Genomic DNA, 26,065 nt, shown 5'->3' with positions numbered 1-26,065 from the left:
ATGTGCCTCATGGGAACAGTGCAGCACGAACTGCCAAGCCATGCCTTCCCTGGACCGGAAACAAGCTTTCGAGGACCGGTTTCTGGCATTCCAGCCGTCTTCAGCCCGGCTTGCTTGAATCCAGTGGCAAAGTGAGCAGTACAAAAGGGGATCTTTCAAGATGGCATTTATTTTAATTAACTGAAGTTCCACTCTGTAAAGCACTGCTCCTTTACCCTGTTACCTAAATTTTAACCATTAACGTGCGATGCTAGGACAGAACTAATGGGCAGATTAGCACATATTTAGTGATTGTGCTGGCCTGTAATAGAACAGCACTGTTTTTCTCTTGCCTGCTGTACATTGCACCCATCTCGTTTTGTCACCATACTGCATACATTATTTCAACATTTTCAAAGGGCAGGGGACACACACTCAGGCGGTCTCTAAACAGCACCATTCTGTTTTTGCTTCAGAACAAACTCTATCAAAAATACAGGCTTATCTTATTGGAAGAAGGATTTAAGGTATTGCCCTTAAATGAGCAAATGAAAGATGTTGATCTCTGTTATAGGCGTTTCTAGACCATTATATTGCACAAAAAAGAGTAATTTCTATAATGTATCTCAATGCGGGTGAAAAATGCATTTGTTCTTGCAATGAAGTCTCGCTCATAGTGTGTCTTATGGCATTGGAATGTTACTCATGAGGACACTGAAAACATTTAAATGTCGCTTATGAGGCAGCAGAAAGCTTGGCAGCTATGGCTGAGGGCTCTACTTTGCAGCAATTGCACTGTCTTCAATCTGCACACAATTGTGTTCAGCTTCATAAGTAAAGTTAGTACACCTGAGAGCTCTGCATTGCAGTGAGTCGCTGTCTGCGGTACGATTAGGTGCTTTGCAAGCCTTTTTAGGATCTTGGAGTTTCTGTTATTTAAATGTTTCCCTTGTCTTCATTCCTTAATTATCCTCGCGAGAAAGTCTCACTCATATTCACTGAATGTCACTCATAATTACACTGGAATTATGAAAATGTCACACATAAGCAGTCTGAAACCTTGGCAGCTAAGTTTGTGGTGCGTCTGCACACGTGTCTTTCAAAGTGCTGGTTGTTCAGTCTTGCCTCTTTTTTATGCACACACTGCACTGTAACTAAATGAAAGTTAATCCACCATGTCGATTTGCAGAGGGAAAGAAAAGTGTGGTATTATGGGTCGTGGATACATGATACATATCCGTGGGTTGCTTCCAGTGTAAGTTAGCTGAGCCATCCGTTTCTAAAGAGCTGGGGGAGGGAAAGGCTTAAAAAGATAATGAAAACTCAAGATAATATGGACACTTATTGCTGAAGGCCCTTTTGTAATATATGTATTTTTTGGGTCTAGTTTACCAATTCTTTCCTTGATCTCTTACTCTGTTTTCATCCATCCAAATGTACTCTTAAATGACGGTGCTACACAAATACAGAAACACACTCTCCAATATGCATATTAGTGAAGCTCCAACACAGTCAATCATTCTCAGGACTTATGTAATGATTTGACAATATTTTTAAGGATAAAATCCTAAAAATGTGGTCTAGTTTCGATTCGACTGCAACGGTTTGTGGAAGCTCAAGGGGTCAAGTTGCTTCATATATGCCTAGATTATATTTGAGGAATATCCTCCTATAAATAGACACATTGAGATCCCCAATGAATACTGTTAAATCAGGCTCGCCTTCCTACCCTTACACCCCTGGGGGCATATTCACAAGCCCCTATCACCACCACAACGTCACTTTCAGTGAGGTGGTGGCGATAGGGGCCTCGCCTTATTCACAATACAGCTGTCTTGTAAATAAGGCCGTCCTTTCACGCTGTGCTTAGCGTGAAAGGGGTGGGCAGTGGGTGTTGTGGGTGTCCCACCGCAACACCCATTGATTTTGACGCTGCCCCCTATTCACAAGGGCAGCGTAAATAGGAGGTAGCACCAAAATTAAGACCAGGAAAACCCTGGTCTTAAGTTGGCGAAACGAGGAGAAATGCTTTATTTCTCCTCGTTTTTGCTTATTCCATGAGTGCTGCCTTGTGCAGCACACATGGAAAAAGCAAAATGTCATGGTTTGTTTATGTACAGGAAGGTGTCCCTTCCTGTACATAAACAAACCTTTTTTAAACAAGCCGTTTTGTAACTTAAGTGTGTGCTGCATGAAGCAGCACACAGGTAAGTTACACACTGGCATTTTAGGTTTGTTTATGTGCAGGAAGGGACACCTTCCTGCACATTAACAAACCTCCCTGTTGTGAAACTTAGCGCCATCACAGGGGGAAATGCAACGCTGCACCATATCCTTGTGAATATGGTGCAGCATTGTGTTTCCGAAGTGGCGGAGAGAGACGTTAAGCCAAGAAGGCTAATGCCTCTCTCCGCCACTTCCTTGTGAATATCCCCCCTGGTTTTTACATTTTGCTATAGGTCTTGTGATCCCGAAACTCTCGGAAATTTGTAATAAGTCTCTGGCCTCTGCTGAACTTCTGCCAAGATGGAAACATGCTTTTATTAAAAAAAATCTGTGGATAGGACTATCCTCTCTACTTTGAGATCTATTTCTTTATTAACATTCCAAAGTGAGCTATTTGAAAAGTTTGTTAACTGTCAGTTAGAGTGACCAACCCTCCGTAAATTTCACGGACCGTCCGTCATTTTGGTGTCATGTCCATTGTCTGTAATCATTCCTTTTAGGGACGCTTTTTGTCTGTAATTTTGGAAATCAATTACAGCGAGCTGTGCAATTCCCCTGAGAAGTGCCCGGAGATTAAAAGTTCTCCAGGTCGCACTTCTCTGCTGACCTCCAGAGGTTGCAGCAGCCCCTCACTGAGCTCGCACAGACTGTAGACAGGTCCACTGTCATTCTGACTGAGGCTGATTATCCCCTTTCGAATGACAATGCGCTGTCTGCCTTTAGCATATCGTATGAGTGAGTGCCTTGGAGGCGAGTGACTCACTTGGAGCCAGTAGGTCGTAGTTGGTGATTACAGAGGAACTTTCCCTAAATAGATTACTGTGGGGAACTTGCGGCCTTGTTAATTTGCCAATTTTGTTCACTGAGAGTGAAGGGGCAGGTGCAGTGACGGGGCAGGAGCTGTGACGGGGCAGGAATGGAGAGGTGATGGGGCTAGATGCGTAACACAGGCCCCCACGGTGCGGGGTCTACTGAGCTGCAGGGCACCCCCTCAGCACAGTACTCAGGCCTGAGACCTCTGGATTAAATCCGGAGCTACTCATGTACTTTGCAGGGGGGCCCCCTCAACTTTCATTACGCCACTGGATGAGGTCCTTGACTCCTCGGAGACCAGGCAATGCTGAGGATGTCCAGGAGCTTTGCACGAGCTGTCCCATGAAGGAAGTCAAGTGCGGAGGGGTTGGTGTCTGGTGGGAGCACCAAGAAGCCTTGGCAACTGCAACCCACGCAGAAGGTCAAGGAAGTGTACGGTTCGGACCAGCAAGGTCCTAGAGACTCACCACACACAGGGGAGTCTGGGCAGTCCCAGAGCAATCAGGGGATCCCAAGAAAAGCAAAGTTGACCCTTGGCAGGCAAAATTGGACCCACAGGCAGGAGGCACAGGAATCCCAAGAGGACCTCAAGCAGCTTCACAGAACAACAGGCCACGGAGCACTCGATGTGAGGTGGTTGAATATCTTTGCAGGACAAATTGCCAGACATTAGGGCTACTTGGAGCCCAATGCACTTGTTGCAGAATTGCCAACAAGCCCTTGCACTTGCAAAAAGTATGCGGTGCACAGGGGTTCAGGTACTGCAGCCCCCACGAGGGATTCTGACCTCAAACTTGGTGAGAGGACAGCTCATGCCTCGAGGGATATAGGAACCTACCTCCTGTGTTGCTGAACCCTTCGTAGTTTGTAGGAGCTCAGGATCAGCAGACTGATCAGCAGTTTTGCCGTGCCTGTGAATGCAGGGGAGTGACTCCTTCACTCCAAGGGATAATATCTTCAGGTGTCTTTTATCCTCCACAGGTCCTACATGGATCCTGTACCATGCACAGGCACAGACGATGCAGCAGGCTGAGAGGGAGATGAATTCAGGCCCAAACGAAATCCAGCAAAGTCCAGAGTGCCCAGACGGTCGAAGTGCAGTGGTTTCTGTTCTGAATCTTGTCCATGATGTATCTACGGTCCTACAGCCAGGTAGGCCCTTAAGTACCCACAGGAAAGGGTTGGAAAAATTCAGGGTACCCTCCCAGGGGAGGGTCTGGACAGGGGGGAGGTTACTCCCATGTCCTCTGTCCAGTTTTGCGCCAGAGCGGGAGCCAATGGCTCCCAGAACTGATTTGAAACTGGACTATGCGCAAGGACACGAAATGTGCCCCTTATGCAGACTACATGAAATCCTGTCTGGGAGGTCGTCACACCTCCGCGTGAAAGGATGCCTATTGTTCTGCCTTCCCTGCTTGAGTTTGGCTCAGCAGCAGGAGGGCAGAAATGTGTCTCTGTTCAGCAGTGACCATTTTGTGCTGTCTGGTGCTAGAAGCCTGGTACCGGGTATTACCAGGGGCCCCACGAAGGTTGCTTCTGAAGGGTGGAATCATACCTGGCTATGATTCCAACATGTTTGACACCAAACACAATAGAGTGCGTGTTAGACCTGGCACCACTGGCGTGGGTCTCCCCTGTATTTTTGCCTTTGACTTCTGTGGTTTTTCTGTGTGTTGGACTCCGTTTTGCTGGTCTAGATGCTTTGGGCACTTTGCCACTGCTGTTCAGTGCCAAATTGCAAGTGCTCCCTTTGTACATTGTTGTTATGGATTAGTGATTCCATGATTGGCATATTTGATTTACTTGTCAGAGCCTAGAATAGTGCACTGTGTCTGCCCAGGGCCTTTAAATCAAATGCTGCTAGTGTGCTGCAGCACTGATTCTTCCACCCACTGAAGCAAAATCTAGCAGAGCCTGTGCGCAGTCTGGGACTGCCATGTCGACTTAGCAAGTGTACCCACTTGCCAGGGCCTACCCATTTCTTTCCTTACATGTCAGACAACCCTAAGGTAGGTCCAAGCTACACCTGTGGGAAGGGTGCAGTGTATGTGAAAGGTAGGACATGCCCTGATGTATGTGGCATGTCCTGATAGTGAATTACTGCCAATTTCGTTTCTCACTATTGCAAGGCTACCTCTTCCCATAGGACAGAATGGGGAGTTTGTTTATAACATCTTATAAACATAACTGTCCTCGGGAACAATGTAGAAAAATAAAGTTGTGTAGGCCTGATCTCAGAATGTTAAAATGCATCTTTTAGTGAGGGTGATTTTTACATTTTGTTTTTGAAAATACCACTTTTAGAAAGTAGGTATTTTCTTGCCTAGCCAACCAGCTTACCTCTGCTAGGTTTGTGTATTGCATGCCTGGCTTTTGGATGACAGGGGCTGGAGAGGGGCAGTGGCTCCAGAAGTCTGATGAGTCAGGGCGGGGCTGAATAGCCTGGGCTGCATTTACAGTAGGGGGGGAGATTTCCTTTCACCTGAATGGGCCTGGTCTGCCTCCAACAAGGCTGTCTCCACCTCCTGCCGAAAGCTGCACCAGTGAGGACAGAACTGGTTTTGTTTGGGTACAGATACTCTCTGCCTTCAGAAAACAAAGGATGTTTGTGAATAAAAAGAGGGGCCTAGAACCCAGACTTTTAGATCACTTCTGGGAATCAAGACAAAACCTCTGCCAAGGAGAAGAGCTGGAGAAAATGAGGAGGAATACTGTCCCTGTGCTGTTTGCTGTCTTGGGTTTGCCTGCAGTGGCTACTTGCTGCCAAGGAGAGGAGAAAAAGACGTTGCTGTTTGCTTTGTCATCATCTTGAGGAAAAGATCTCCAAAGGCTTGAAACTGAGCTTGCCTCCTACCTAAAGTCATAGGGACGCAAAGACTTCACCACCAGCTCCCCTGAATTCCCTTGCTGGGACTTCTAACCTGCAAAGAGGTGCCTACTGCTGTTAAGGACCTCTATAGACTGTTTGTCGCTGGTAGCTGGAAAATCGACGCAACCTCGAAAAAGCATGTCTTATCTGCACCTGTTTTCCGACGCATCGCTGAAGACACCGTTGCAGCGCCTGCCATGGCTAGAGAAATCGACGCATCGGGTACAACGATCTCAGAAGTCCGAGGTCACCGCACCGATCCCGATGCAAGCCTGCTGTACGGCTGCACGAGTTCATGCATCACCACCAAATCGTTGCATCGTATAGAGCTAGCTACGATCCCATGAGTAGGGGGAAAAAAGACATGGCTGAATAAGTGATGAGCTGGGAAACAGATAAAATATAGGGTACTCCAGCTCACATTCCACAGAAATCTTGATTGCTAAGCATTAAGTAACTCCTATTTGAAAGGACCGTAATAGGGGGAATATTTGTTTGGAATGGAATTCCTGTTAAATAACAGGATAAATTCAGCGCTGAAGTATTAAATGCGGCATGGGTTTTAATGTATTTACAAATGAGTGAATGTCTGACAGAAGAGTTGCATTCTACTCCAGTAAGGAAAACTCCATACTGGCCCCTTTACAACAATATGTAAAGGGAAGTGACCATAGTTCATGACTTAAGCTGCCCCTTCAATAGGAAAATGTTTAATGCAAGCTGTGAACTGAAATGTTTAAAAAGGTAAAGACATAACACTGTGTATCAACCACACAGCTAAAGGTGTTTCTGCTAGAGTGGATGGAAGTTGTTCCAATTTCTCTAAATGCAGCATTGTGTAAGTTGCGTCTTTCATCACCATCAATAGTTGTTTGCGTGTTAAATTAAAGGGCATGATTAAGTTACTGCAATCCAAATAGCGCCATGGTACGCGCCCATTTTTAGAGTTTGAAGTGTCCAGCTAAACTGCATAATAGATCTAAGCTTACTTTGCCCATGATACAATGTTGACACGTCATTTTGCATAATATCAATAGCAGACAATACAATGTTAATTGAATTGTAAATATGAGAATACAACTTATTAATACTATTATTAACAACAGCAAGCACTTTATCCAAATTATCCCGGTCACTTTGTCTTAAACATGCAGCCGCTTCCATCCTGGATGATTTCCAAATTTCAGTATAGGAAGCCTAGATAAATCTTTAATATGGAGATTGGGGACCCAATAGAAAATCGGATAAATTCATGTCTTCGGACAGGAGATAAAGATGTTGTTTCACTGCAGACAGTTTGGAATGTTCCAACCGTTGTTGACACAACTTTCCCACCGAATAGGTGGTATTAATACCAGAATGTGCTGATTGACAGTGTCGGGGGTCAAGTCTTTTTGATCTGAACCCAGGTGTGGAATTAAGAAAATGAGCATGGCAACCATTAGTGTCTACTGGCCACAAATGGAATTAAATGTACCATTCTGCACCACACTATTCAGCTGTTCTTCAGTGTAATTTGTCAAGCTATGCAAATTATCATAGCGGGTAATAGAGGGAATTGCTGGGGCATCCATTTCTTTCACTTTTGCCAAGTCCAGACATGTAGTCGGCTGGATACTGTCATTCCAGAAGATCATTTGTATGGGAATTAAGCAGGCTCTAAATAAGGTTTCCATTCCCTGAACCTTCCAAGATTGTGTTCCCCAAATACATTTCAAAGCAATTGCATTTTTCCACTTCCATAGCCTTTAAGGGCTAACTGGTTAACAAATAAAGCTGTATATATTAGCCTGGTCTTTTTAAACATATAATTTTTTGGGTTGGGTAGGTACTAATTTTAAATAATATAATGGGGTCTGATGTGTCATATCTTACAAAATAATTTAACCTGTCTCTATGTGTTTTTGGTCTCCCTTGTGGAGGAGTTGGACAATGTTCTCATTGTATATAATTCAAATATGAACGTTGAATACTAGCTCTGTGTAGGAAGTGATATCCATAATGAGGATAACAGAACATATTACCATAGTTAGAAGAATGAAGATGTAGGTCTTCTGATTCAAAAACAGTTTAATACTCAAATTCTGAAAGCATAGACCTTACAGTCCCGACATCCCAACCATCTGAATGTAACCCAGGTACTATTACATCACCCACTAAAACCTTGAATACCTATGGTATCTGCAGGATTTCCATTGGACCGAATATATCGAAAGGAACTTTATACCAAACAATGTCATCAGTCACTGGAACAGCTGAATTGTTGACAAGGGACAAGTCTCTTTTCAGTTTATGCGAAGAAGAATGAGAGGCCAGCACCCTGTCAACCAGTTCAATAGCAGAAAAATCCGGGAGGTAGTAAGGCAATTGATCAATTGGAAAAAAACAGTCACACATCAAATCCACATGAACAAAAATACCAAGGAGTGTGTCATCCAGACATATATCGAAGGAGGGACTAGATATGTGCATTTTAACCATGAAATAAAAACACAGATCCATGTTGGAGGGGGATGCAAAACATAAGAATTGTCTGAAGAAAAATCATCTTGATCCATGTAGTACTGGAGGCTGTAATTCAGTAGTAGAACTCGGAAAATCCAACACAGAGAGATTTACCAATGGTGAATCAGTATAAATAACATCCGCTGTAGAAGATGCAATAGTAGAAATAGTTATCCTTTCAGTCATGTTGTTGGCAGAGTACTCTGCCCCCCCCACCCCAAGGTGGATCAGCATGGGTGGTGCTCACGAGCTGCAAAGTAAAGTCTGGTAAAGAAGCACAAACACATCAGGGCATACTATGTAGAATTGGCTACATAGTGCAGTTTGGCATGCTCAATGGAGACAAAGCGTTTGTTCTTAGAACCAGGAAGGGGCGGTGTTAGAACTGGGGGTCTTTAGTTGGCAGAGGTAGGTACCTTTGAGCAAATAGGGACCCTTGCTTCTAGTCAGGGAATGCGATCAACACTCCTGGATAACCCCGGCTCAACCGCTTGGTAGCTTGGCTCTAGCAGGCAGACTTATCTCAGAAGCAGTGGGTAAAGCATTTATGAACACATACAGTAAAACAGTGAAAACACTACAGATGGACACCACACAGGTTTTATAAAATAAGCATTCTTTATATAGACTTAACACAAGACCCAAACGACAAAAATCCACAAAACTGTAATCAGAAATAGTACTTCAAGATGGTAGAAGTAGCTTAAAAATAGGTTATTCACTTAAACGCAGTCTTTAGCAACAGATAACCACAACCGGAGTTATCACGACAGCGAGGTCAAAGAAATCCCAAAGTGCGGTGCCGACCGCAAAGTGCGCGGCGTTGGGCCCGGAGTCAAGACAGATCCACAAAGAACAGTACCTTGGAAAAGAGCCCAAATGTGTAACGGTCTTGGCAATCCCAGGGAACCTTAGTGAAGAACCTCTGTGGATCACCTTAATAGAAGTCAGAAACACAATTAGGAAGCTCCCTTTAGGTAAGGCCCCTGGTCTAGATAAGATCCCCTGGGACTTATTCAGGGAGGAACCTAACATCTGGGGACCCTATCTCTGGACAATATTTAACGCCATAATGCTATGCATGAAGATTCCGGACACGTGGCTAGGGGCCGAAATCTTCCCAGTGTTCAAGAAAGGTTCACCACTCTTGCCCTCCAACTACAGGCCAATAAGCCTCATAGATGTCACTCAGAAACTGTTCACTAGGATTCTCCTTGAACGACTACATTCTTGGATGGAAAATCATGAAGTCTTGAGCCCGTATTAGGCTGGCTTTAGGAAGAATACCTCCACCATTGATGAACTCTTCAGGCTCCAACTTTTATTTTGGAAGATGGTGTCAATATAGGGTGAATGTCTCTATTTGATATTCGTCGACCTCAAATCGTCTTTCAATCTGGTCCCTCGAGCCAAATTGTGTGAGGTTTTGGAGGAGCTGGGTATCACGCCCTAGTGCTGTCACTGTTCATGCGCTTACACTCAGGAAATTTTGCCCCAGTCAGGCATGGGAAATCTTGAGAACTGACCCCCGCTTCCCAATGAACAGAGGAGTGAGATAGGGGTGTTTGCTGGCTCCCACCTTGTTTTGTCTTTTCATCAATGCCTTGGTGGCTCAATTAAACAAGGTGCCGGACAACGATGCCCCGAAGTTGGAGCAAGGCAGGGTGCCAGCAATGATGTTTGCGGATGACACCCTGTTCTTGTCCAAATCTCCCATGGGCATCCAAATGATCCTAGACAGTTTTTCTCTATTCTATAAAAATCGAGGGCTAGCGATCATTACCACGAAGACCAAATTTATGGTTTTTAATCCAGCCAAAACATCTGGCCCAAATCCGTCCCTAAATGGTATTTCCTTAGAGTGGGTGACTGTCTTTGATTACCTTGGCATCACATTGTCCAAAACATTGGATTGGGGCCCACAACTAGCCAAGGCAGGTTTGAGGCTAGCGCAGCTGGAGGGGGGAATTACCAAATCCTGTAGGAACTCGTCATACAAATCGCCAGGTCCTGCAGTTGAAATATATAAAGTGCAAGTGAGAAGTGCTGCAATGTATGGGGCTGAATTATGGGGCCACCGCCCTTCTATCGGATTGGCCAAAGACAGAAAACCAATTTATGAAAAAGCTCCTAGGCTTACCGCCTAGCACTCCCCTTATTCCTTAGCAGCTGGATTTAGGAGTCAAACCAATTGCAGAAGAATTCGGTCTCAGACCACTGACTTTCTGGCGCATACTGTGGGCAACTCCCGAACGAGCTTTTTTCCGAAATGAACTTAAGGGGGTCTTGTGTTTACCGGGAGTTGGAAAACTGTCCTGATTCAAGCACATCAAAGAAACCCGTGCCAGAATAAGGATGCCCAACCTGCGGACCAACCCAGAGGTAGTGACCCTAACAGCTTCACGACTACAACTTGTCAGAGCCTATAAGGAACATAAATTAGCCGACCTTGGACTTAGCAAAATGTTTTTCTGAGATGCATTGCAATATCTAAATCATGAACTGTCAAATTCTGTGTGTCAGTGTTATATTGTATATGAACTTCTACTTTTTATGGCCTTTTATGACCAAAATAAAGTTTGTTGAAATGGAATGGAAAACAAAGACAACTCATGGTGTCGGGGAGATGCGGTGTCTTTGGCGCTGTGCGGCGTCTGTTCCTTGCTCCGGGGGAGTCGAGGAGTCTGGTCCTCGATGCTTGCACAAAGCAGGTGAGGCGTCTGTTCCTTACCGGAGAGGAGGTGACGTCACGATAGTGGCGAAACCACTGTTCTGTACGATGTCACAATGTTGAGGATTCTTGACCTCCCATGTCGAGGATCGGCTCCACGATGATGTCGGCTTTGGAGTTGATGCGGCGCTGCAGCCGGCGTCAGGTCTACATTGTAAATCGGAGCAGCGCTCACAGCTTTGTTGCAGAGCATGGCGTCGCTCGCCAACATTGGTGATACAATTTCCTTCTGTAGCAACTAGAACAGCAAGTTCCAGAAGCAGGTAAGCAGAAGGGGTGAAGTCTTGTACCCCTGAGACTTCAGGAAGGAGGCAAGCTCAAATTCAAGTCCTTGGAGAGATAGTCTGCAAGATGATGGAAGTCCCTTCAAAGTTCCTTCTCTTTTCCTTGGCAATAAAGAAACCGCTGCAGGCCAACCCGGTGAAACAGCACACAGGCAGAGGGGCAGCCCAAACTCCTGCAGCTTCCTTGGTTCTTCTGCTTGGCAAAGGTTTGTCTTGTTTTTCCAGAAGTGATGTAAAGTTCTGGGGTCTGGGCCCCACTATTTATACCAGTACATCCTTTGTTCTCTGAAGGCAGAGGGTCCTGTACCTAGTATAAACCAGTTCTGGGTGCATTTTGCCAGTGTACAACTTCATCCTTTGTCAGTGTGGGCAGACACACCACAGGAGGTGGAACCAGCATTGTGGAAGGCAGGCACAGCCCTATTCAGGCCCAGGTGCTACTCCTCCCACCACTCTACATGCAGCTAGGTCTTTTCACCCCTGTGCTGACTCACCCTGTCTCCTGGAGCCTCCCCAGCCCCTGTCATTTACAAACCAGACATGCAATACACAACCCTGCAGAGGCAGGCTGGATGGTTAGGCAAGAAAATACCTACTTCCTAAAAGGGGTATTTATTTTCAAACACCGAATGTTAAAACCAACTTCATTAAAAGATGTATTTTCTCATTCTGAGTTCAGGCATACTAAACTCATTTCTACCACGTTCCCCGGGTCAGTTAGGATTATAAGCTGTTATAATCATTCTGCCCATTCTGGCCTATGGGGACAGGTAGCCTTGCAATAGTGAAGAACGATATAGGCTGTAATTCACTATCAGGTCATGCCACACACATCAGGGTATGACCTACCTTTCACATGCAATGCACCCTGCCCTAGGTCCTACCTTAGGGGTGTCTGATATGTAGAAAAGTTAAGGCCTAGGGACTGGCAAGTGTGTGCGCTTGCCAAGTCGACATGGCAGTCCCAAACTGCACACAGGCTCTGCAATGGCAGGTCTGAGTTACACTTTACATGCAGTTTCTGTGGGTGGCATAATCAGTGGTGCAGGCCCACCAGCAGCATTTGATTTACAGGCCCTGGGCACCCTTGGTGCACTATACTAAAGTCTGGCAAGTAAATCAAATAAGCCAATCATGGAGTCACTAATCAATACATCAATTTAACATAGGGAGCACTTGCACTGTGGCACTGAATAGCAGTGGCACCGAGCCCGATTCACAGAACTAACTAAAGACAATATCCTAATTTACTACTTTTGGTACTCACAAAAGGCATTTAGTAGTAGTAAAGTTAGGATTTTGCCTTAAGTCTGTCCTAAGTTTGTCTTACGTTTGTCTTAAGTTTGTCTTAAGACTGTCTTAAGTCTGTCTTAAGTTATTTCTGTGAATCGAGCCCACAGTGCCCAAAGCATCTAACACCAGAAACCAGATAAAAAACTGAGAAGGCAATCAGTAAAAAAATGGAAAGGAGACTCACGCCAATGGTACCAGGTCTAACAGGCGGCAAAATCGCAGTTCTTGTATCTTGAATGCCAAGGACTGTGACCGCAGCATGGTACAATGTACCAAACTCTTTTTATAATCACCATCTTCTCTTGAACCAGATTTCCAATTTTTGGAAGCAAACCGGATACTTAAGTTTGCACCTCTGCACTTGGAGAGAGAGACGCAGGTAAGTACTTGCTTGATTGTACATCACTGAACATTTGTAGGTCCTGTAAGACAGCACAATGGTTATCTACATCAAAGGTTGTGGCAGCCACCCGAATGTCTGGACCATGAAGGTCTGGAACATAATCTTGATGACAAAAAGTACTCTATACAGGGTCTGTGCACTCAGGGATCTTTTAGCAAGGTTAAGAGCTCGTTGAACACCATAGAGATGGTTAAAAAAAACTACGCTGAGTACCTAATACTCTACCCATTAACGACTACTTTGAGTCACAGTTCATTCTTTCCAAGACAGTATTGCCCTCTGGCATATATGGAGAAGAATAATGCATCTATAACCCCAGGGATGTCATCAAATCAAGGTAAGCATTGGAAGTGAAGCAGGACCCTGGTCTGAATGGAATTCACAGCACGCATAAGTACCAACAAAAACTTGCAAGTCTAAAATAACAGTTTCAGCATCAGCCAAGCGCTGAGGCCAAACCCAAAGGAATCGAGAGCAAGAATCAACAGCAACAAAAATACATTTGAATGAAGTATCTGAAATCAGTGGACCACAATGATCCAGGTAAGTACAGCCAAAGGGCTTATCAGAAATTAAGACGTGTGTTTGGAGTTGAAGAGCTATGGTGGAGCTTTTAATCTGTCAACAGATATCAGAACATAGGACATAATTTCCAGCATGCTAGTATAAGCCTTGCCACCAATAATATTTCTATAGCAGTGAAATAGTGGCTGTCACACCTGAATGTGCGGAAACAACACCTTCATGTGCAGCTACAACTAAAGCGTGTCTGTGGTCTCAGTTGGAAATCAAGCAATTGCCAACCGCTGGAAACGTTAGAAAAGGAACATTCTGTTTTTTTAAATGATAAGAGTATTTATAAGGAAAACCCTTTGGTAAAGGGGTGCCATTTTTAAGTGCATTCACGGCAGCCAAGATATAGTTAATGATACATGTTTAGAGTGTGTAACTGCTACTGCTATAACTGTGGCCACATCAGATTTGGCTGCTTCATCAGCCAGAGAATTCCCTACAACGTTTCCTCCCACAGGATGATGACTCAATGTATGAGTTTGTGGCACTTTAACCCAAAGCAGTTTATGATTGATTGTGCTATCCTTTGAATCCTTGAATCCATTGTGTTGCCCATAATGTAAATTGTCATTAAAGGACTTACACAGTAATCCGAATCACATGTAATGAGCATGGGAAATTCAGGATCTGTATGTTCAAGCGCAAGAAGCATAGAGACTGTGTGAGAGTTGTTTGAGGGTAGAAAACGTCATGTAACATAATACCATTAACGATTGCGCATGCGGCTGAATATTGCTGCTTAGAACGTATGGCATGTTGAACTGAACCGTTGGTGTAAACAATATATTTATACTGATCAAGAGGCAGAACAGTGGATGGCAAAGGATAAACATGTTAATACTGAAGAAGTTCTTGTGTTTGCAAGGAAGGGTCAAAGACAAAGCCCACAACAGCAGCTGTCAAGGATGTAGCCCATTGTATCCATCTGGGATGTAGGGTCTTAGTGTTTGGAGCATGGGAGTAACAACAATGATGTGTTTCCCTTGAGCAAGCTGCAGTTCTTCAAGGATGGCCATCTGCAATATTCTCAGTGGAACCAAAACACATTTCTGCTCCGGAATATAAATAACATTGATTTGCAAGAGCCACTGTTTCACCTTCATTAAAAGTGATGTATGTAAATCCAATTGCAACCAGTTACATTCAGGTTGACCAGGTTTGTGGTATTGCCACAAGTCTTTAAGTGGAATGTTTCAAGCAAATCCGATTGTAAAGATCTGAGTGTATCTGTGTGATCTGATGCCTAACATAAAGTGGAAAAATCATGGCTTATTAATGCATAAAAAGGTTTGATGCATATTCCGGTATGTATGTCCAGCCAAAATTAAAAATTCCTAGCAGGGTGTGCAATCTTTTTAATGTGTTTAGCGGTTGCAATTGAGTCTATTTTTCCAAATAGTGCAGGGCAACACTTGTTCCCTCGCGTGTAAGTTCTTATCCTAGGAAAAGGACACTTAAAAAAGCTATATTGGATTTTTATAAAGTTGAACTTGAATCCAAGTACAACAAATCCCAATATTACACAATCTACTTAAGCCAAGTGGGAATTTAATTCATTGTGTGTCAAGTAGATATTATCTACATAGGACAGAGGGTCAGGGTCAATGTCATGAAGAATTGACACAATTCGTGCCACAAAAACTCCCGGGCTGTTCTTATAGCCCATTCCGACAGATACGCTTGTTTGACTTTGTCAGGGGCAAGGTGAGGAGACTTTAAAAGTCACCTTCAATTTGAATATTCAAGTGACATAATCTGTCTGGAGGGGCTAAGCATATATCCCTGATTTCAACTGTAACAAAGGTATCAGTTGTTTTTTTGTCAGAAACTCCTGGAAATTCCGGCACAATATGATGACTTCTGCTGCGCTGTTGAGGAGAGTCACCGCCCAACTGCTTTTCAGGAGAAGGGTTCTCACCTTCTGTGGCATATTTAGCAGTCAAAGCTGCTACTTTCTTTTTCTGAAATGGAGGTTTAAATGTAGTAGTCTTGTCCTCCTCTTTTATCTTCACTTCAGACGAGTGCAGTGTCCCACTCTTTGGTTTCATGTACTCTTCTTGTCTGCATTCAGATCACCCTCCTCTTTGTACTGCTGGTTAGACGATTCCCGAAAGGAACAATGAGAGCATGTATCAAGAACCTGATACCTCTCTGGAGTCTTGATTTTAGTGTGATCACGAAAGTTGTATCATCTCTCAGAGGACTCCGGGAATCGAGATCCTCCACAAAGTTTACCTTATTGTTGTTACTTATATTTATCCCCAGGTTTTTTAGCACTCAAGGGCTGGTCTGACATGCTTGTCAGTGCTAGGCTTGCCAAGTGGTGGTACTGAAGGTCTGGCTCCCAAAATGTTGCTCCCTGGCGAAGTATACACATTAGCAATAATTATAGGCAACTCACGGTCGGCAACCACCACCAATGTAAGTCACTGGCATATAGTCAGAGATGCTGCCTCATCTTTAACATTAGAAAGAATTATTTCAGAGACTATGAGAAAATTACCCATTAATTTCATCCCCAAACCTAAGGCAGGACTTGCGCCATGTTCATTCTGTATCTGTTTGAGGACGTTTGATAGAACGGCCATCGAGGGAGTGAAACGACAGAGAGTATGGACTGTGGCAAAAATAGTCCCCCAGGTGTTACAGTCTTCAAGAGTGGGAATCATCCCAAGTGGGTAAGCACATACTTACAATTCTGTGCTAGTCTTGTGGTCCCATAAGGGGAAACACAGCTTCAAGTTGATCTATTTTTTAGGGAATCTAAAATGGAATTTCCTTACAATTAGTAGGACGTTTGCCTATAACTGAGTGAACAATTACAGGACTAATAACAGGTGTTACAGGCTACTGGGCTTGTGCTTGCAGGGCAAGTCTAGCTGGACCAGCTAATAATGTACACAATAATAAAGTGTATCAGACGTCGGTATAAGACGACAAGAACATTGTACAAACCGCGGGTTTGCATGAGATTTAAATTGCCTAAATCTGGATATGGCATATATCCAGCTAATTTCCGCCAAGTAGCCCCCTCATTACTGAGAGGACCCATTTGAACTGACCCAGGCTCATGGGGAAGGGTGCTGTTAAACCAAGTCTGTGGTTCCCAGACTGGAACAGGAATTTCAGCAAGTGCACAAATTCTGTATGCAGCAGGTGCCTGTGGAACAGTGTATTCATGAAAAGTGTTAGTGTTAGTGTCCACAGCTGGAAATGTGACCCATGAATAAAAAAAACAAATCAGAAGGCAGCGTCTGCCTCTATTATAAAGATTACACAAGCTCCTGCTTTAGGGGCTCACGGTTGTGTTTTAAGTGCATAGAGCGCCGGTCGGCACTTGGCCGCAATAGCACTAGGATGTGCCATAAGTAATTAAAAATGGAATCAAAGTTGAACACAAACAGGGTTGTAACCTTTTAATATTCAAGCTTAAAAAACCAACAGAACAAGGTGATCCCTTAAAACTGAGGAGGATTAACCCCTAACACCACAGACGTCTCGAATAAAAGGAGCGAAGGTAAAGAAGACGAGCACAAGCACTACTCTGGGTTCACGTAAATAAGTACCTGACCAAATGTTGGTGGTGCCATGTTGCAGGGATTCTGCTCAGGAACAGAACTATGCCTGGGATCATAGAACATTGGCATTTAGGGACTGTGTCGCTAGACTACCTCAGTATCTATGAGCCTGAGTCCAACTAGCTATAATGGCTCACTTGCCACCCTAACCTTTTTAGAGACACACGTGAATTGGCACCCCAGAACACAACACACTCGACCCTCTGAAGGATCATGGTAACAGGACATACCCTTTAGCTCCCTCTCTTGTATTTGTCCACAATAAGATAAACAAGAGACGAGAGCATATTTATTTGAAATATTGTGCTCTAAGATGCAATATAAGTGCCATAATTAGATTAAAAATGGATAGCAAAAACATCATTAGCATGGTCAACAAACCACATACCATAAAAAGCCCTGTCTTGTTATAAAACAGATTAGCCTAAACCCCCTCTTCTACTGAAGCTAAGTGATTATATATCATAGTTCTCTGGGATTAATGGTGGACCACGCACCATAGCACATATACGTTGAGGTTCTACATCTCAACTGATGCAGCACTCTTGCTTTAGGACCTTCGCTCAGTGTGATTTTCAGGACTCCTGTCCTCAGTTATATGACCAGACATGTGTGATCACAAACAGCAGCTGCATGTTCTTGCAATGTATAAGTGCTAGTGTCTGACCAAAGCGAATAACAAAGGGTTTCGTTTTTTGACCTTGTCTAGTGTGTTCAGACCAAATCCCAGGAAAGGAACAAAATACGAAAACATGTGCAGGTTCTGTGTGAATATACAATGTGGCACAAAGACAAGCTTTCTAGGCAGTAACATGTGCAAAATAAAAGCAGCCTACAATGTGCATAGTTAGTCTAACATAGGAAAAATGACAATGGGCCATGCAGGAAACACACAACACCGGCAACAGTAGAGCTAGTACAACACAGCATGATGTACTGTGGATTCTCTACTGCTGGTGGGTGGTGCGTGTTCCAGTATACAAACAAAGACTTTCCTTCAGCAGCCTGTTTGATTTCTGCTGGGCTTCGTTCAGCGCTGTTTCCATTCGATTTGTAGGGTCTGAGGTACACTATGATGGTTTACATCATATCCAGGTATGGCACTCTTCTGGGCGTGCATGAGTACATGATGTTCAACTCAGGCACAGTTAATTTTTCAGCCCGCTGGCTGCCATCAGGCTCACTGTACTGCACACGAGCCCCTCCTGTGAAGGGCAGTTTGTTGCACATGTATGTTATTGGTACATGTACACAGGAGAGCCGTGTTGGCTTTGGGATCGGAGCACTGGGACGGGCATCAGGCAGAAATAGCAGCTGCTAGAAAGTCCTGCACAGCTGTTCATGTGCAGATGAGGGTAGAGTCCTGGATCAGAGGGTGAGTGTCTGCAACTGCGAGCCACTATATTGTAACCGGAGCCGGTGGAGGGGAAGGAGAGTGTTGATCTGTAGGGGTGGCCGGGAGCAGACACGGGTGAGTGTGCATGTGGAGCTATGCATGTATGTGCGCAGAGTTTTGTCTAGTGCAAAGCTAGTCAAGCAGCAGAGTTCTGTACAGGGTCAAAGGCAAAGATACAGGCCCGATTCACAGAACTAACTTAAGAGAAAATCCTAAACTTACTACTTTTGGTATTCACAGAAGTTAGGATTTTGTCTTAAGTTTGTCTTAAGACAGACTTAAGACCGTGTTAAGACAAAATCCTAACTTAAGTCTGTCTTAAGTCTGTCTTAAGACAAACTTAAGACAAAATCCTAACTTCTGTGAATACCAAAAGTAGTAAGTTTAGGATTTTGTCTTAAGTTAGTTCTGTGAATCGGGCCCACAGTCACCATGTGATTGGAGAGGTCAATGATTTCTGAGAGCAAGAGTGGGCATTTGTGTGTGTGTGTGTGTCACTGTGCCGAAGGACTCAACGTCTGGAGTTGCTTGTGTTTCCATCTGGGTGGTACCTGGCCTGGCAGCTCTGACTGGACTCTTCCTATTGGAGCCAGACCAAGACTGATTTGTATAAGGTGGGTCTCTGTCTAGAGGGCACTATGAGCAAAAAATAATGGCCTGGAATACCGCCTGAGCGATTGTTTGTGGGTGAGATTGATTCAGGCACTCCTTTCACCACCTTGTTCTTGCTGTGGTCACTCAGCTTAAGACCGATTGCTGTGATGGAGCAGGGTTTTCGTGAAAATAAAACCTGCTCGGATTGAACCCTCAGTAACATCTACTAACCGTGTGCAGTGAAAAGGATGTGGGAAAGGCCTAACACAAGGGAAAATGCAACTGCGCAAGCACATACTAAACTAATGATAGTAGGCTGCAAAATGCTTTTTAACTAATGGAAATAAAAAGGACTAATGCTGCTTGTGTGCACTTTATTAACATCTGCTAGGAAAGGGTAATAACTAACATGGGTTGCGTAGGGATTCATGCAGCACTGGGATGGTGCGTAAAGAAAAATATTATAAGTGAATATTAATGTCTGTGGGCCAGATTCACAGAACTAACTTAAGACAAAATCCTAAACTTACTACTTTTGGTATTCACAGAAGTTAGGATTTTGTCCTTAGTTTGTCTTAAGACAGACTTAAGTTAGTATCTTGTCTTAAATCTCTCTTAAGTCTGTCTTAAGTTTGTCTTAAGACAAACTTAAGACAAAATCCTAACTTTTGTGAATACCAAAAGTAGTAAGTTTAGGATTTTGTCTTAAGTTAGTCCTGTGAATCGGCCCCTGTGTTTTGTTCTGTTTAGAGGCATGGTTCGCAAATTCTGCATTGTAAATATGGGGTTATGGAGCCACTGACATGTAATAGTGTTAAATGATGAATACCGATCATGAAAAAGGTGATCGAATATTGTTCTGTCCTTCAAGTCCTAAGTGCCGACCAAAACCAGTATGAAAGAATAATGCGGCAGATAAAGGAAGCTTCCTCTGCAAAGAGGCGCTCAGCGAGAAAGATATTAGAAGTAGCAACTTTTGCCGGAAAAGAGGAAGAGAAGAATGACGAAAGCTGGAAAATTGTAATTCTTGAGTGGAAGTTTATATCGTTTGACCACATAAACAATAAACTATTTAGTAAGATGGATATGCCAAGGATGGTGTGACTATACACCCCCTTCCTTAACCAATCAAATGTTGAGAAAACATTTAGTTTGTAACGTCTGGGTTGGACATTTTGGATTTTGGGGTATAATGTTTGTGCCTAGTGTGAGGGACTTAGGAGTCTGTCTGGAGATTGTTGGTAGATTGTCACTGTTGTAGTTTTTGCTGTTCTGTGTACTGATTCCTGACCTAGGGGCATATGTATCATCTGTTTTTTGAGTCGCAAACGTTGCGAATTGCAAAAAAGCAGCGTTTGAGACTAAAGAATCGGAAAATGCAATGTATGATTAAAATCGAATTGCAAAATTCCTTAATTTTGCGTCAGCATTTAAGGAATCGCAAATTGCGATTCCTAAAATGCTATGTATGAAGCACCCAAGTTGTGCTTGAAGTTGGTGGTAGTTTGCGATTTGCGATTTCTTACACATATGCACTTTTTGGCATTTGTATGCCATAGGGCACGTATGTGCGCCATATGCGCACACATGTAAATTTCAGGGGTGCATCAGGGTGTCCTTGTGACACCCTTGCACCCTTGGAATTATTCTCAATTTGCGATTCTCAAATTGCGAATCGCAAATTGAGAATAACTTCCCATTCATTCCTAGGGGCCTCCTGGCCCATAGAAATCAATGGGAAAGGATTCCTTAATTGTGATGCGCAATTTGCTAATCGCAATCAAGAAATATTAAGACATCTCTAAAAAATTGCGATTTTTTTATATACATCCCAATTTGCAATTCTCAAATAGCGATTTTAAAAACATCACAATTTGAGAATCGCAAATCAGCATGTTGATACATATGGTCCCTAGTCTTTGCCTCTTCAAGTCTCCTTGAGGGGTCCTTCTGCTCTCAGGGCCAGAGAGTAGATTTCTTGTTCCCATTTGGGTTAGTATAGGCTGAAACCTGAATTTGCATAAAAATTTGCAAATATATTTTGCCTTTTGTCTCTCGCCTATCCACTCCTCTGTGCATTGTCATTAATATGAATTTGTCATTTTCTCTTCCGACGTTGTTTGCCTTGTGATGATCTATGATACATTCTGTATGTTTTTGCCAAGAGCATTATTTCACATTATTTAGATAAACATGACAAATATACAAATGAGTCTGTCCTTATTAGGGGTGAATCATTCCAGTGTAATAATTTGCCAAATCAACTATATAAAGATTGCATCACCAATTTAGTATAATTAGAAATGAAAGAGCAAATTTGAAGTTTGGTTAGTTTGGTTTAGTTTTTGGAAATACACTAACCCAGCGTGAAGCGAATTTATTTGGGAAATGGAAATTGGGCCCTGTCTTTAGAAAACCTATTGGTCCTGATCGAAACCCCTGCATTATGTAATTGTAGATGAAATAGGGGGTACTAAACCACCCAACACCCATTTCTGAACTTTTCTGGATGCTGGATCTTTGATGACATCATACACTATGAGCGATACAGGATTAATGATTCATCCAAGTGAGAGCCCATTTTATAACATCCCATGCTAAGTAAAAAGTACTGTGAACAGCACTGGGTAACTACAAGGTCGGTGTACAGATAATGAACGTGTCATGATAGACATTAAATCTCTAGAAACGTGTAATCATAGCATGAGTGTATAGAAAAACTATTGTTTTAAGAAAAATTTATATAGGTAGGGAGTCGTGTGTAGTTTGTTTTCTAACGCTTGAAGGTTGATGTAATATGTAAAAGTATTGCGTATCTAGATAAATTGTAAATGAATGATTGTTTGATATGGAACATATTATTTTATGTATGTTTTTAATCTCACAGCCCTGATGAAGTCCTAAGGGCCGAAACACGTTGGCTGGGCCAATGTACAATTATCTTTGATCAAAAATCTTCAATAAAGGTGGGTCTGAACATACGTTCAAGACTTCAGAGGAATTTATTTGAACTTTTTTTATGAACACATTTTGATACAGCATTTTTCTTTTTCTTATGGAACTTTTTCTAATGCTCTAAATTGACTGATATTTATGAAACTCTGTACGCTCATTCTCATTTGTCTTGTTTGGTGTTGCATTGTCTGTGTCTTCTAAGCAGTGGGGTCACGAAAGGTTGAGCAGAGGCAGGACATACAATAATAATACAATACACTAGTGCGACATCGAATGACCCACACTGCTATCGTATAGTTTCTGCTGATTTAAAATATGCCTACCTCAGTCCTTCTATGTCTGGATAGTTAGGACATTTATCACCCATTCACAGTACCCGATCTGTCCTTGAAGACTGGCAGTCCAATGAGCCATGCATGCATCTAATGCAGGAGACATTCAGGGGTAAACATATTTTCAAAATTGGAAAATTGAACCCTCTTTCTATGAGCATCGACTTGTACCAGGTACTGCAAATATCACAAATCAACCATGTGTGCCTGGTTTACCACACAGTGAAGTAGCAAGGGTGCCACTGGCCCAAATGGAGCAAGGAAATGGTGGCCCTGATCCCAAATGGGTAATAAAAATGCAATCAACTGGCTGCAATGGTCCAATCACACCTTTGGGGCCAGTGCCGCTGCACTTGCTGCTCTAATGGTAGCTACTCCCTAGTTGCCAATGTGCTGAACTAGCATTGTTTTGTATTGTGTTGTGGGTCTGGCTAGAAACAAGTAACTTTTTCTAGGAGTTTAGAAGATATAAAAGAAATATGTGTTGGAAGGTACCTTAAAGTGGGCACTGTACGCCCCCTTTTTCTCTGTTTATCTACTAACATGAAACATTCTAATAAAAGTGGATATTAAATATTATAAAAGTGCCACATTTTACCTCTAATAAAGAAATAAATCACATGTTAAGTGGATGCAGTCAACGCATGAAATGTGTCTGTACCCTCATGGTTTTTATTGTGTGCCATTTTCAAGAGGTGGTGCTGTCTGTCCGGAGTCCCATCTATACTACTACTTGCATATAATTCCAGCTTAAAACATTGCTATTGTAACAGACAAAAGTATGTTTAAAATAAAGGCACATAAAGAATTAGAACTGTGTAGTTTGTATGAATGTATCTTGTGATGTGGTGTGATCTATTCTGAAACCTAAGTGACTCTTCATTCTATGTGATTGCAATAATTAGTCTATATTACTTGGCCATTTCATAACTTACTCAAACCTGACCTCAAATTGCGAACTGCTAAAGAATGTGCCTGTGTGTGGGCCTTAGATGAAAGAGAATGAGGTTCATCCAGACTTATCAATTCAGTTGATCGATCAAGTTAGCTCGCGTGCTGGGACATCACCCACTCACTCATGGTCAGATAGTAATGTGTGAGTAGGCTGCATTTAATAACTGCCCCCTGATTGAATTATCAGGGCTTACACTGACACAAGCCACCACACCACCATCTCCTGAACTTTTGTTGACTCAGCTTCCATCCTTAGATCTTCTGAGACATGGCAGAAGAAGGAGACCAGAGAGCCTTCACGATTGGACTCATCCATGTACAACACCTACCCTCAGCATGGGAAGGAACATAAACAAATGATGAAACAACAAATGCACACTGTACCTGTCTGACAAATAACCAAACAAAATGGCTCCCACTGTGACCCCGATGAAGAAGAAGGTGGATGAGGCTTGTTTGAGGCTTTTCTGCTTGCATACAAGGTCCCACTGAAAGAGAGAGGTGGGACCAGTTATTTGCTGATATCAGTCAGGGATTGTTCATGCTGTGCTGGTTAGTTCCACATGCCCTTTAAAGCCTCTGCATTGGTAGAGCCCCTTCCCAACAAGCATTCATGCGTTAAAACAGGCACGTTCACCTACCTATACTCGTTCGCTAGGATCGGTTATCTCTAAAGAGACCGGTACATGTCCCACACATTAACACACAGTGAAGAACAGACCTAGTCCACATGCCGCATGTTAATACTTTTACAAAGAGCTCTGTAGGATTTATACTCAAATACGACTGGTGTTAGCCATGAATCTGCCCACTACCTTCCTGCGGTGCTCTTCTGGGTTTCAACTGGGCCCAAGAGGACACTGTGACTTTCCTAGTCCCATAAAATAATGCATGGTTATCAGACCAACTCCAAATGGAATAATTATCTAGTTCCAGTTCCAAAAAGCTTTAGTCAACGTATAAAGTCATAAAAGCACATGCAAAATACATCTAAAACAATTACATAAAACATCAGATAAAATATGATACACGCCGAATAGGTAGGTAAATAGGATCACCATAAAAACACTGTATACATTGTAGAAATACACTAAAATGATTATAATAAAATACTTTGTTATTGCAAAATATTGTGAGTTGCAAATTACAAGGGATAGTTGATATAGAAAAGGCAGTTGATTCCCCATATTATCCACTACAGCAAAACACTATGGGGCATATTATCAAGAACAGGCGGCAAAATTATTGCCGCTTTATCGGCAGGAAACTTCAGCTAAAGCGGCGATAATGGGCTTGATAATATGCCCTTGTGAATTACCATAGAAGCCCAGGTTAACACCAGAACCTGGGCTGCTATGGGAATTCACAAGGGCATATTATCAAGCCTATTATCGCCGCTTTAGGGGCAGTTTCCTGCCGATAAAGCGGTGATAATTTTATCGCCTGTTCTTGATAATATATATGCCCCTATCCTTTTTGGTCTGATGCTTAATCAAGGAAGCGTGATCTTATTGCCCAAGCCCACCCCAAGTATTTTGCCATTGCTATGACAATCACCACTGTTGTATCAATTCTTAGGACTCTCTCAGCTTCGCTTGACCTTCTTGTTCCTAGGAGTTTACAAATTGGTGTCAGCCAGACAAGGCGTGGGGCATTGTATCCAGTACAGACAAACAGTAAATGGACCACTGTTTCTTTACTAATCTGGCATACAGGACACAAATCAACACTAAGTTTACCCCATCTAATGGTAAAAACGTTTAGTGGCAATGTACCCACCCTAAACTGGAAATATAGTTTTCACTCACGGGGCTTTGTAATAAAATCCAAGTATTGTTCCAGCCTGGGGTAGGTTTACAATTCAGAATAACTCTGTTAGAGAGGAAGACTCATACATTCTCAGTGTATTGTTCTGTACCATATCCCAATAGTTAGCTTTCAAAATCTTTCTTGGGGGAAAAGTAGAATTTGTTGTGTCCACCCACAACATAATCATGCCGATACCTGATAGAATAGCTCTAAGCTCCCTCAGACATTTTATATGATGTGATGTGTCTGCCCTTATTATGTCTAGGAAATCAGTCGCATATACTGAAAGCTCTGGAGTAGTCCAGAGTCTATGCCGGTACAAAAGGGGACGTAGCTTAGCTGTGTCTGCTCTGTAGTAAATTGGTAATTTTCCTAAAGAACCTATTTTTGGAAAGTGTGAGCTTAGATAAGTTCTCGTGCCCCCAAAGCTCTGCCCTGTATAGGGTTGAGCTAATTACTTTCATGTTGTAGATCTCGATTGCAGGGCTGATTGTCTTAGAAAATGAGGTATTGTATTCCTAGTGCAACACCCCCGCCAGTTGCCGTGTTTAAGGGATGCTATGTCAACCTGGCGGGCCCAATTTAATCCCTCCTGGATGTTTACCACTGGGTATGTAAACTCCTTCACTTGCTTTAGCAGGATATTGTTCATTTTAATATCCCCCTTGAAGGCCCTATACAGGATAAAGGCCATCTATTTCGTTTTTGACACATTAACCTCCAAGCCACGCCTCGAGCAGAACTGCTCAAAAATTGTTAAGGCTCTCTGGA

General features: G+C 43.0%; 1 protein-coding gene across 1 annotated transcript in view; it reads right to left on the bottom strand.

Annotated features, from left to right (window-relative positions):
- Positions 1 to 26,065, bottom strand: part of LOC147706703 (solute carrier family 22 member 7-like) — a 225,690-nt gene that overhangs the window by 71,931 nt on the left and 127,694 nt on the right. Inside the window, exon 2 of the mRNA XM_086925332.1 lies at positions 23,870 to 23,973. Coding sequence (XP_086781458.1) covers positions 23,870 to 23,973 — 104 coding nt within the window. The remainder of the gene's footprint in view (positions 1 to 23,869; positions 23,974 to 26,065) is intronic.

This window comes from Lissotriton vulgaris, chromosome 6, assembly GCF_964263255.1.
Source record: "Lissotriton vulgaris chromosome 6, aLisVul1.2, whole genome shotgun sequence".
NCBI classification, from domain to species: Eukaryota; Metazoa; Chordata; class Amphibia; order Caudata; family Salamandridae; genus Lissotriton; species Lissotriton vulgaris.
This window is presented reverse-complemented; position numbering and strand designations above follow the sequence as displayed.